This window comes from Nothoprocta perdicaria, unplaced genomic scaffold, assembly GCF_003342845.1.
Source record: "Nothoprocta perdicaria isolate Ctin4 unplaced genomic scaffold, notPer1 scaffold_1, whole genome shotgun sequence".
NCBI classification, from domain to species: domain Eukaryota; kingdom Metazoa; phylum Chordata; class Aves; order Tinamiformes; family Tinamidae; genus Nothoprocta; species Nothoprocta perdicaria.
Window position 1 is genome coordinate 9,580,165 of NW_020454093.1, and position 12,903 is coordinate 9,593,067.

The window sequence follows — 12,903 nt, forward strand, 5'->3', positions numbered from 1 at the left end:
AGAGGTAATAGAATACCAGTTGGCTTCCCTTCCTCAAGTCTAATCCAAAGGCAGTGGCATGAATTTCCTTTCCCTGGTAACAGCAAGAAATTGCCACAGTAAAGGTGATCTGAGCCTTGATTCTAGTGCTTAMGCACAGAGAATGTCCAGAGACAACTGTGAGTTACTGTGTGTCTTACATAAGAAACTGCAATCTTCGTACAAAAGGAATATAACAGTTAATCTTCATACAGAARGAATATAACAGCTCTCTATTTAAAGCAAGTGAAAACAGGTTAGGTCAGGTGATGTTCTTCTAGAGAAGTTGGGTACGTTTTGAAAAATTGTCCACGTTTTCTCTTCAAAAGATGGGAGTGCATGTCTTTGCTAAAAGACTTTACCCTGGTTAGTCTCTAATATTTGCAGTGAATGAGAATTATTCATAAATGCTTACAAAAATCTAATTGTTCAGAAGAGTAAAGAAGCACAGCCGAGGTGTCGAACTGTGCAGCAGCAGGAGGTTGTAGCTGGCAGGAGAGAGCTGCTGGAGCACATGAGCACTGTCCCGGCACAGCGCGTTAGCAGCAGGCAGTTGTCTGATCAGCAAAACCTGTGGTTTGGTAAAGGGCATCACTCTCCTACTACAAATGCAGGGGCAAATGCACAGGAGGTCCCAGGTCCGTTATTAAAACTTGGCTTCCTCCTCCTGCACTTTCTTTGCAACATGTAACCTTGCATCTTTATACTTTCCCTGGGGGCCACCTGCCCTTGGGAGACCACAAAGGTACAAGATATACTGCTTTTATCAAGGTGATAGTGTGAATAAACACATAGGAAGCCACTTTCTTGCACAAAAGTAAGGAAGATTTGCCCAACCTTTTGAGCTGGCTGGATTCTATAAAATCCTGTTCTGGAAGCCCTATGGTCCCATTTGGTGCTTGTGCCTGAGCTAATAGAGCTTGTTCCTTTTAAACCTGTACTTTAAGCCCACACTTAGGTATCTGTATTAGAGATACAGGTTATTACAGTTGAAGTATTTAGGACCCTAAACTGATACACYTGGCTCCACTTTGAAGTATCTTCTAACAGCTCTGTGACTTGATCCAGGACCTAATTTGAAGTCTCTACTCAAGTAAACCTTCTGTTTAACTCAGTAGAAGAGTTGTCGTGACGGTTTCATTTTGTCTCTTCTAAGTACTGGTCAAAATAAGTTTTTATTTCTCCTCAGGTGAGAGACCTCTCCATTGCTTATTTCCTGGTGGGATTAACATACCTGTATGTTGGCGTGATAATTTTTGCATCTTTTCCTTCCCCACCATTATCCAAAGAATGTATAGAACAGGTAAGGTGTTTCATTTCACTGTGTAAATTTATCCTTGACTTTTTAATAAATATGTATTTTTTAAAATTGCTCCTGTTACATGTCTGTTCTTGAATGTACTTGAGTGCCTAGTGCCTGTGGACACTACCACAGGTAAGGGAGTAGTGCAAGGGATGTCAAATTGGTGTTCATGTGAGCTTGCTTGGAGTTCTCCAAAAGCAAAYGTGAAAGTGATCAAGAAAGGAATGAAAAGAATAAATGAAGAGTGCAAGCTTGAATTCCTCTAGTTACTTTAATCCTGAAGAGTATTAGGTATTATGGTATATTTGAATTTTGTGTGCAGTGAYAAGTCCCAGTCATCACTGGAGCTGGTTGAAGGTGCTCAAAAATAGAAACACAGAGTCAGTTATGGCTCTTTTAGATCACGGCCCTCATGAGAATGGTGTGGAGGCTAATGATGTGTTGGGCCTTGCCAAAGAAGTTCTTTAGATACTGGCACCTCGCACGTAACGCTGTTGCTAAGGCCTCCAGCATCTACCGGCAGGGCTCGTTCCCATGCCCTGAACTATTTCAAGGCCAGAAGTTATCAGAGTGTGATTYATTTTATGCCGGGTGTTCACGTCTCTTGCAGAGTGTTTTAAGTCAGAAAGCAGCATTTAAAGGCTTCCTCTGACTTAGGTCAGATAGGTAAGAACTGATATTGTTGTTTAACCATGAAATGATTTTATGAGCCAATTGAAATAATCTCATGAGGTGAAATCCACAGTTAAATGACAAGCCTTTAACTTTATTGTCTGTAATTATACTAAGTAGTTATGGAGCTGTGTATATATTTCCATGATATCTAAGTTTTATATATACAGTTTTCCAAGGGTTTCCACCTGTATTATCCATTCCCCACTTTTATATGATCCAGTTTTACTAATTAACTTATTTTAATGTCGGAGATGGTCTGCTGGATAATAGGAGTGTATAAATTTGCCTGAGTCATTGCACTGCCCCAATTATTTAAGCATGTTCAAAAGAAGAACGTAATTTCATCTTCAGTGCTGGAAAAAAAAAAAGATACCTTTTTGTTAATATTCAAGAGTTAGCTGCTTTTTAGTGATATAAAGATTGCAAAGTTGAAATGGAGAACATCACATTTTGCAAAGTTGATTTGGGAATTTTAATCATTTAGTTTTATTCTTTCTTGCACTGAGCTATAAAGCCTCAGCCAATACTTGCTGTAAAGTCGTGATTGATAAATGTAACATTATTCCTGTGTTCAGAATTTTCTAGATAATTTTCCCAGCGATGACATCATGTCATTTGTTGCAAGAATATTCCTGCTGTTCCAGATGATGACTGTGTACCCACTGTTGGGCTATCTGGCACGAGTGCAGCTCTTGGGACAAGTTTTTGGAAATGTTTACCCAAGGTAAGAAGCCTGCCCTTTGGCAGAAGTTTGGCACACCTTCTTAACTGGCCTCCTGTTTGTTGTCAAAAATTTGGCCAAGCTCTCAGGGGTTTCTTTTGCAGCATTAGGTGCTTTTCAAAAGCTAGTTTCACAATGTTTGTAGAGTCAAGGAATGAATAGGTGGGGAAAATGAGCTCTCCCCTGCAGGTTAGCACTGCTGCAGCTTTGTGGAGCAGAATGGGGGATTCTTTTGCTTTAGCTGAATGTTTTTTTCAATAACCATAGCATTTTGTCAACATAGTTCCTCTGTGTTATGCATTATATATGGCAGGAGTACAGAGAAAAATCTTTGTTCAGTTCAAGATCRCTTCTTCAGGTAGCCTTTAGAAGGGCATGCACGTGTGCACTCTGCAGATGAAGCTTTAGGATTCAGTGTGTTTTTGGCTGTGCATTACTTTTTAGTCATCCTTCTGGTTTTAAGCAGACCTAATGGCTGCGTGAGTTGTTAGCTGTGTTATCTAGGTTGGTGTCCTGCTTATAAAAATAGCTTTTCACAGGCTAATTTTAGAGGGGGGCCCCACCCTTGTGTTTGAACGCTGTGTGAACTCCAGGGAAGAGCTGATCCACATCTACGTTTTTTAAATAAAACCTGGGCTGTTACATATTTGGAGTATTGTCTGACTTCGTCACAGCTATAAAGTTGGCATTTATTTCAAAGTGAGTTTCTTATTTTATATTATGAGTTACTGTTGATGGAGGGAAGGCAAACAATAGCTCAAGAAGAAACGTGTATTTCCTCTGTGGCATCAGCAGTGGTAGCATACAGGTCTGGGAGGAGGCTGTTATAAATTTCACGTTTCTTCTGGATCCTAAAATATGTATACAAAGGTCTAGAAATTGAATGTCTAAAATTAGGCACCAAAATAAGTGCCTGCTTTTTTTGATGCTAAATTGTAAGCAATCCAACATTAAGGAGGTAGTTAGCAACTGCTGTGAGTTACCTTTGGAAACAAGGCCATTGATTTAAGTGCTAAACACAGACACTGAAAAATAGTCATGTTCTTTATATTCCATGGATGTGCCTCTTCCCATCTCCTCCCTCCAGTTACTCACTGACCAAAATGGTTTTCATTTCCCTTGTTCTCTGTTCTAAAATCTGTAGTTTCCCACCAGTGCCTGCCCTGGTTATCTCAAATTTACTGCTCTAAACTCTCATGGTTTCACTGTCATGATGATCCTTGGTTCTTGTCTCCAGCACTCCCTTATGGGGTTACTTCACTCTTCTTTTTTTGTTGTGTGTTTGTTTTAAAGACTCCTTACAGGGCAGTATTTGAAGTTAAATTCTCGTAGGCATGATGATACAGTAATACATGTTGGCTGGCTGTGTGTGCATAGAGGAAAGCGAAAATTTGTGCATAATTAAGGAACAAAAACGATGAAGCAGGAGAAGAGAACAGAGCGAAACATGAAGCTCTATAAGGAATTTAAAAATGAAAATGCTTTAAAATCTGTGTTCTTATGACTGATTCTGAATGTTTACGTGATTTTTTTGTCTTTTATTTTCACTCTCAGGCTGTCGGAGGTAGGGTACAGGATTGTTGTTGATGGTGCATCCACCCCTTGGTGTGTATAGCACACTGCCAGTGCATTGATTTCATCTTGGTTGTACATTTGAGGATCCCTTTTAATTGGCAGTTTAGCCATGTTTAAACCTACCATGACTCAACATACTAAATAATATGTATTTCAACAATTGCATCCTCCTTRCATTAAATTTCCTTTGCGGCTGCAAGAATGTTGTAAATTCACCTTTTCTTTCTATAGCCATTCTTCCTGCCCACCCCATCCCAACTATTTTGTCCCTAAACCCCAGGATCAATTTTCCTATCGTTGTTTTTAAGCCCTGGGTTGCTCCACATAGACACGCTGCAGGTTTCATATGAGCTGGGTGCTCCCTCCTGTTAAAATCCAAGCTTCTTTCCCATGAGCAGGGGTTTGAAGATGGGAGCACCTGCTGCTGCTGGGGCTAGAGCCAAGGGATGGTGTGTTGGGATCAGCTCGGCTCTGGAGTGATGCATATTAGAGCAGGCTGTTGACTGAACAGCCTTATCACACACGTGTTACAGGGCTGCCAGATAATATTTTATTTCCTAGCAGTGACTTCAGTGACTTTATGGCTCAGATCAGTTTGAGTTCTCTGTTTTAACTGCAATTTCTTTACTTTTGCTCTGTTCTTGAATATGATGAAGTTATTTTTTGCCTTTTTTTTTTCCACTGCAGCTAAGCTTTACTCTGCTTAGCTGCGGTGTAAGCTCTCTGTATTTTCGTGTGAGCAAAAAGCTTCTTCTTTCCAAACAGCAAAGCTTAGGCAGAAGATGCACATTTTTTTCTTCATGTAGAACCAAAACTGTGACATTTAACATTGGCATCACCTGGGCAGCTACAGCTTGTCTGAAGCAGAGGGGAAATCAGTAGCCTCATACATCCTCTGGAGACAAGTATGTTTTTAAAGAGACCAATGTGTCTAAATTCCATCTCTTGACACAGAATGAACTTTCTTTTCTGAGAACAAAATCCACCCACATTGTCACAAAATCTGCTTTTCTGTRCTTCCTACGAAAGACTTGAGATAAAAGATGCTTCCTTTTTACTAACTTACCCAATGGCTTCTCTCATTTTGTAAGGTGACATTCTGGAGCAGAATTGCAGTGATTATTTTCTTATTATGTCTCGGATCGTGTAAAAGATGCCCAAAATGTCCTATTTGGGGAAATAGCTTGCTTTCTAAAAGATGTTTGCAATGGCATCATCTAATGGATGACTTGAGGCCAGAGGCATTTGATACTGTGGTTTGTCTCTTCTCTTAAATGTTTGTGGGTCTTCCTGGGTGTACAGAAACCTAATGTATTGTTGTTGTTGGCTCTTGGCTGCTGTGATATTTGAGTGGGGGAATTCCCTTGATGAATTACATGCTGTGCATAAAATACAGCGTACCGATCAGTTAAAAATAACCTCCTTCTGAAGGGTTAAATAAATTGACGAGGAGAGATCCCCTGGCTTTCTCGTGCGCTCGGTGACAGCGCTGCTGGCTGCCCGGACACGCGTTCCCTGCGGTGCCGCAGGCAGCGCGGGCGCTTCTGCGGTGCTGCGCGGGCTGCCCCCTCGCTTGTCGCCTGCCGGTTCACCTCTCATCTTACCTGCTGCGCTTTACAAAAGCCTTTGACTCGTGTCACTGCGGTGAGATTTCCAGGAAGAAAATGTGGTTTTGACTTGGCCAGCTTTCCAAAATTGTCACGTAAGTTGTCCTGATTTGTTCTTTTCCTTGCTTTCCTGTTTCCTTTGTTGTTGCATTGTGTGTGTTCACCCTGTGACTCCAAGGTGTCTAGCATTTTTAATGGCCTTGCTTCCAAATTGAAGGAGGTTTAAATCAGTTTCTTCTCCTCATCTTACGCCCTCCCCTCAGTTTGGTTTCCCACGTTTCAACATGATTGTTCTATGAGGACACTGAGGTTAGTTAATGCATGTGGTCACTATCACTTATTGTCTTACCTGTAGTTACTACTTCCTTAAGAGATTACTTGGTAGAGCAATCCCTGCCATGGCCTTTTAGCTTTGCAGGCTTGTCTTTGCACTCCCATCGCTCTGAAAGGGTGACCTTGCAATAAAGGCARCACTGAAACATGGGAGATGATGTAGGGGAGGGCAGTGACTTGCTCCGCTACTGCTGTCAAGCCTTGCAGTGGAGCAATGACTCCATTTAAGGAAAAAAAAATGCATCTTTCCAACTTAGAACATTGAAACTGGAGACAGAGTAGAAATCTGAGCCCAGTGTGCCACATTCAGATTGTTGTAGATGTGGGTTTTGTTGTTGTTTTTATATTTTTTTCATTTGTTTTGCTTGATTTTTTTGCTGGGTTGGTTGGTTTGTTTTTTTTGTTTTATCAACTTACACACTCCTTGTGCCACGAGCTGGCGGCTCTGGCAGGCAGCCCAGCCTCTTCCTCCTGTCTCGAAGGGGAGATGAACCCTGAACAGCTACATGGGAAAAACAATGAGGCTGCAGGTTAAATGCATAGGCAGCCTTTCAGACTGTCTTGTTCAATGTGGTTCCTGCTTGGACCACTCTGAAAGTGATAGAAGATGATGCAGGGGGATTCCAGGGGAGGAATGGAGCCTAACTCTTTACCCTGAAACACATGGATTTAAGTCCTTTTGAGCCTTTTTGATTTTGGTCTTGTTCTTGAGGGTGCTCCTTAGTTGTAACAATTAAAGCTGCTGAGTGGTACAGTGCAAATAATGGAGTGTTTCAGGGACTCCAGCATTTAAAGACACTTGCTTTCAATTGAGCCTAAACACCTCTCCCTGCCCTAATTGTTCCCAAATCAAGAGATTTAAAAAGACATCCTTCTCCATCACACACACGCACACTTGCTCWTGGACAGTTGCTTTTAAGAAACTATAATTGGTGTTTGTTTTTTTTAAACAACTTTGAATTCAAAAATCCATTTCTCTGCTTTAAAGCCCATCAGAATGAAATACTTAATACTTCTCAGTTTTTGTTCTAAGATTTTCTGAACTGATCCAAATTTGCAAAACACTTCTGAATTGCTAAGTCTGTACTCTTTTTTTTTTTTTTTTTTTCATAATTCTTGCTAGAAAACAGACTCAGACAAAAAAGAATGAAAGTAGTGCCATCCTTTCCTGTGATGAGAATCTTCTGGCTTCAACTCTCCTGTCTGATAGGAAGATTTGCAATCTGCTCTATGAGTCAGGAGAGAGGAAGTAAATTTTAATTGCAAACTGTTAAATTTTTGTGAAACAATTCTTTTTTTTTTAAATGCATTATGAGAGAAACATTAAGAATTTGGTGCATTTTTCCCTAACACGTCTTGGAATTTTACTTGGTTTATGATATCTAATGATGCGTTGGTGGAATTTCAGTTGCTGTATACCCCTGCTATCTTCAGTCTCTGGAGCCCTCCTCTTCCTGAATCACAGCCAAAACATTGTGCCAAATTAAGAATGTTGTTTTATCTGTCTTTTTTTAATCTACTTTTAGGAACAGACATTAGAAGTAGTCTGTATCCTAAATTTTTTTCTTTGTTTGAATTACCTCCATTCCCCTAAACTTTGCATGAGTCTCCGTTACATCTCACCATCCTTCCTATATTCCAAACGGGCACTCGGGCTCTCTGCTAAAGGAGGTGGTCGCTCTTGGTACTTCAGATGTGACATTCTACATAGCACAGATACTTCTGGATATCTGTTTGCTCTCCTGGATGATTTGTTTTCTTAAAATGAACAGAACTTGTAAGTGTATGTACGTTTTGAATGAATTCTTTTTTTCTTTTACAGAAATAGTTGAATGGCCAAAAAAATGTGTTTTCTGTTGCGTTTCGTGACCTTACCTTATGTTAGGATAAATCATTTTATGTTCTCTAAAGAAAAGTGATATTCTCCTGAGTGTGAGCTCTGTGTATAATCACTGCACTGTATTTGCTTTGCACATTAAAAGCTACTTGTGGAGAACAAAAGCCCTCATTTTTTTTCTTGATGCAAACGGGAAAGTGGAAGGAAGTTATTTATAAAAACAAAATTAACAAAAGATCTAGTATAAATAGTATGTAGGTCATGCATCAAATTAGGTCCACCATCCAAAGCATTTTGCTTATCAAAATACATTAAGGGCCAAATATTAACCTTTTATTATTCTGTCATATTTTCCACTCAGTGATGTGTCCGCTCTTCTGGTTTCCATTAGTTCACTTTGACCAACTTGGATCGTTCCCTGGAACAAGCTATTTCTCTCTTGGGTTACACAGCATTGTTTCTTTGGTATTTGAATATCCATCTGAAACACTTGAGTGCTGAGTACCACGTATGATGTTTTCAGAAGAATTGCCAAATTACACATACTTGCTCCTTAAGAATATTTTGAGTCCAAACAGTAGATGTTTAGAGTTTGGCACCCGGACTATTCAGTAGATGTTATGTTTGCTATGAAATTAATTAGCCCAAATAGAACAAGTCATTTAAATAGCAACGCCACCCATGTACCAGTTAAATATTAATGTAAATGAAGGATAATGGTCTTATTTTGTAATAATAGAGCAGAGATTTTAACGCTTTTTTCCTAATCTCCCGTAGCGTTTTCCATGTGCTGGTCCTGAACATAGCGATTGTAGGAGCTGGAGTAGCAATGGCAAGGTTTTATCCAAATATAGGAGGTATCATAAGGTAAGTTCTTTCATCTTTACCTCTTCATGTTGAAAAGAGACTATAAGAGAGTGGGTAATTGTATCTTAATATTTTGTGGGGCTTAGACRTCTATAAGTTGCAAATAATGATTTAAAATAAAAATGCTCTGTTCTTCTAAAGCTCTGATAAACAGCTCTTTAACTGTCACTTTGTATCTGAGCTGATTGAGATGATTCCTTGAGCTTCATTGAAGCCTTATGTGAGGACCTTGTAATTATCCAGGCTAACGAATATGGTGTCAGCATAAAAGTTGTCCGGTTACCTTGTAGTTTCTTTCAGTTTTTTTTCTTTTAAGGCCATTTGAGATTGATTTGAAAGTTCATGATGAAAATCCAAGCAAGCAAGTAATTCAAAAGGGAAAGCTGAAATCAAAATTGYATTCTAAAAGTTACCTTAAATTTACCCATATTAATTAACACCAAAGGAGTTTTCTATAATTATCCGGGAGGATAATTATTATCCAATCAGTATCCAATCATGGAGGAAATTATCCAGTCAGTTCTATTTTCTACATTTGACATCACTATATATGTAATCGTTTTCATTTATTGCAAGCTTGCATCTTACCTACAGCAACCAGGAGAGGGAGGTATTTAAAAGTATAGAAATCTGCGATTATAAGCCACAGGGACAGCATGTAGTGTAGCAAACTAATTTACTTTTGCTCAGTACCTTTTTCTCCATTTTTTCTTTCTGTTGCTGTTTAGTGAAAACTTTRTTATTTCCTTAACAGAGAGCATCTGGTTATTAATTGCAAATAAGTAATATGCACTACTGGCTGTACAGAATCTAACGTGGATATTTGCCTGTCGTGCTGCGCGTAGGGTCACTCCCTGCTGTGATGTTTGCACCGTCTGAGGGAGACGGTTCRGGCTTTTGACCTCACAGATGTGTTAGCAGTGCACACGCGCTGCCAGCTGGCAGTGCACGTTGGGCTGCAGGAGAACTTCATAGGTGGAAACCTCTCGAGGTTTGGTAAGCAAGGGAGTGCTAGCAAGAGCAGTTGAGAGGGATGTTGATATATATATAAATATATTTGCACATATATATTTGAGTCTGGAGAATGGTTTGTTAGAGTCCTAACGATAAAGGATGCAGTGTCCAGTCTTTTTGCGCAATRTGTGCACAGATTTCCCAAAAGAAAGTAAAAACATAAAGTCTGAGGTGGGGAGTCAGTCTCCAGAAACATCTGGGAATGTGACTGGAACATCAGAGGAGGAGCAGAGTGAGGCTGCTCGGGAGATAGGGGAGCTAAATGACAGTGAAGGGGGTGGAGGACAGCGCAGAGCAGGAATCAGTGTTCAGTGCCTGCAAATAGGCTTTTTTTTCAGTCAAACTGTTCATAATTTGAAGGAGGGGAAAAAGGCAACAAAAAATAAGAGTTAACACAAAGTATTCTTTATTTCTTCTCCTCTCTCTCTTCTCTTCCCCTCCGTCCCCAGATACTCAGGAGCAACATGTGGTCTGGCCTTCGTGTTTGTGTATCCATCCCTCATCTAYATGATCTCCCTGCATCGTGCTGGGCAGCTGACGTGGCCAGCATTGATCGTTCACATCTTCATAATCCTCCTCGGACTGGCTAATCTGATTGCACAATTCCTATTGTGAAAACTCCCCCTTCTCCCCACGGCTGCCACCARTGGTCCTGTGACATTCGGCCACAGTCTTGAGCAACACTGTCCCCCAGGAGAACTGAGCAGTCCTCAGTGTGAACTGCTGAGAAGGCTGCGCCTCCGAATGGCTTCACATCCCGGCTTCCAGGCATCTGTGAGGAAACCTGCTTGCTCCTCCGTAAACATGGTTTTGTGAGAAGGGAAATAGTTCCAATTGGAGTGGAGTAGTTCCACTATTTTTATTGAACGTACATCAAGGATTAATTAAACCAAATATTTTAATTTCCTACAGCCCACATCTCRAAACACTCAGCTTTCAGCCTGGGGCTGTAGAGCTCCTCTTGTTTTTAAAGAAAGGTTCTTACCTTTATTAACAARCCTGCTTTCATAGTGTTATTCAGTGACTGTTTGAAATCTTCTTTGTTGCAATTTCCCTGTTTTCTCTGGAAAATGACAAAAAAAAGAGATTGTATATGTATTTTTTCAGTTAATTTATAATCATTTGGGTCAAAATGCACTCTTCATTTTGAATATGCTTCTAATTTTTTGGCAACRTGTTTCCTCTAGGAAATTCCAAATAAGAGAAACAATAAACTGATGTATGAGTGTTTTATTCAGAACCAACATGTGCAAAAGTTATTCGTGAGCTTACAATGAACGAAAATCAAAAAAAGTGTCAAAAAATTGAAACCAGTTAGCAGCTCCATTCAAACTGCAGCTCCAGGCTTGCCCTCACTTCAGCCTAGCAACTGGACTGGGAGGTCTTGTCAGGAGCTGAGGGTGCTTTGGGGGGAATGTTGGGTGCAGTGCCCTTCACAGGCTTTCTATGTCCAAAAAAAAAATCAGCAAATGTAAAGTGATTGCAAGATGACTAAGCAATACTAAGCTCCAAAACGAGCCAAAGAGGAGTGAGGCGGAAGTGATTCAATGTTTGTAAAGTCAGAGTTGAGCTGGGAAAGCAGATTAAATATCAGGGTAAGAATTTTTACTTTTTTTATTTGTAAGTGATGAAGTGTAATTTACTGTTTTTCTCTGGGCAATAGTGGGACATTTTCTACGAGTTTTGTAGCCCTGTTTGAATTAGTCTCCTTAAACTGTGCAGGCGCCGGCTTCCTCAAATGTTCTTTCTTTTGCCTAAAATACAAGAGCAAATGCATCTGAAAGAGTATCTGCAGCACAGAATAATTGTTTCAGACTCTCTCTTTTGTCTTGTGCCTTTAAGAGCAGAACTGGAGAATGCACCCAGCATCTGTTCTGTGTTACAGGGACACATGTGCCCCCATCCTTGTCGTTTTCCCTATGTATTCTTTATCTTCCACTGCTTGGTTTCCTTGTGCTCCAAGGCATCCCTGTCTGCCTTCTTCTCTGCCTCAGAGTGAGCGTATCCTGCAGTGTGGAGCCATCGACGCTGCCCAGCATATCAGCTCCATGGCGCTGGGACTGGCCTTTCCCAGAAGATGTGAGTGAAGCCTCTTGCTTAGATGTCTAGGTAGTCATCCCTGCATGCAGTGTCTGCGTTCTCAATGGCATATTTCAAAAACTATCCTCTCTGTGTTTTTTTCCAAAAAAAAAAAAAAGCCCTTCTTTTGAGAAACTTGGATCAATCCACAGCTGCAATGTTGCTAAACCTCAACAGCTGTTTGATATACAGTAAGAATAATTGAACACCAGACTAAAAGGGCGAAAGTTGCAGGATTTTAAGAATCATTGGTTTGATTCACATTAAGCTAAACTGTAGTTTTTTATACACTTCCTTGTTTACAAGTCCAGTGCTTAATTTAGACAGAAAACCTGATGTCTGCAAATGCTTCAATTTGTTGTCCTACGTTCCATCAGGATTTGATTCCATGAGTGTCCATGCTATGTWAGTTGATAGTAAAATGCCTGTTGATTTCAGTGGAGTTAGCTTTTCATAGGATCTAGTAGTTCAACAGAAATTCCTACATAACAGCGAAGTTCCTGGTGAGCTGTCTTGCAYCTTCTGCTTTGTCTCTTTTCCAGTTGTGCAGCATAAAATGATACTGGGTTAATATTTAGAAGCAAAATACTCTAAGTTTTTAAAGGCCTGTGTAAGATATGGGTTACAAAGGTACTTTTTTTTCTTTTTACTATATTTATACAGCCCTTTTTAACAGTTTTGATTYGAGTTATAAACTGATAATATTGAAGTGATAGCATGTATTTTGGTACATTTTCATCACTTAAAGTACATATACTTATGTGAAAGCAGTAGGGTTTTGTTTTTTATTTTACTACATGCTGTTGGGATATTTGCAAGTGCCAGAAGCAACTTAAACACATGTAAGTAACTCAGTTTTCTCTGCTTTCCTTTT

At 40.0% G+C, this 12,903-nt stretch overlaps 1 protein-coding gene across 5 annotated transcripts in view; it reads left to right on the forward strand.

Annotated features, from left to right (window-relative positions):
* The window catches only part of SLC38A9 (solute carrier family 38 member 9), a 44,262-nt gene extending 32,719 nt beyond the window's left edge, over nucleotides 1-11,543 (forward strand). For all 5 annotated transcript variants that reach the window (XM_026037374.1, XM_026037383.1, XM_026037366.1 and 2 more), the window contains 4 exons: nucleotides 1,208-1,321; nucleotides 2,572-2,720; nucleotides 8,847-8,936; nucleotides 10,400-11,543. In XM_026037374.1, coding sequence (XP_025893159.1) covers nucleotides 1,208-1,321; nucleotides 2,572-2,720; nucleotides 8,847-8,936; nucleotides 10,400-10,565 — 519 coding nt within the window. In that variant the 3' untranslated portion in view covers nucleotides 10,566-11,543. The remainder of the gene's footprint in view (nucleotides 1-1,207; nucleotides 1,322-2,571; nucleotides 2,721-8,846; nucleotides 8,937-10,399) is intronic.
* Nucleotides 11,544-12,903: the final 1,360 nt, after the last annotated feature.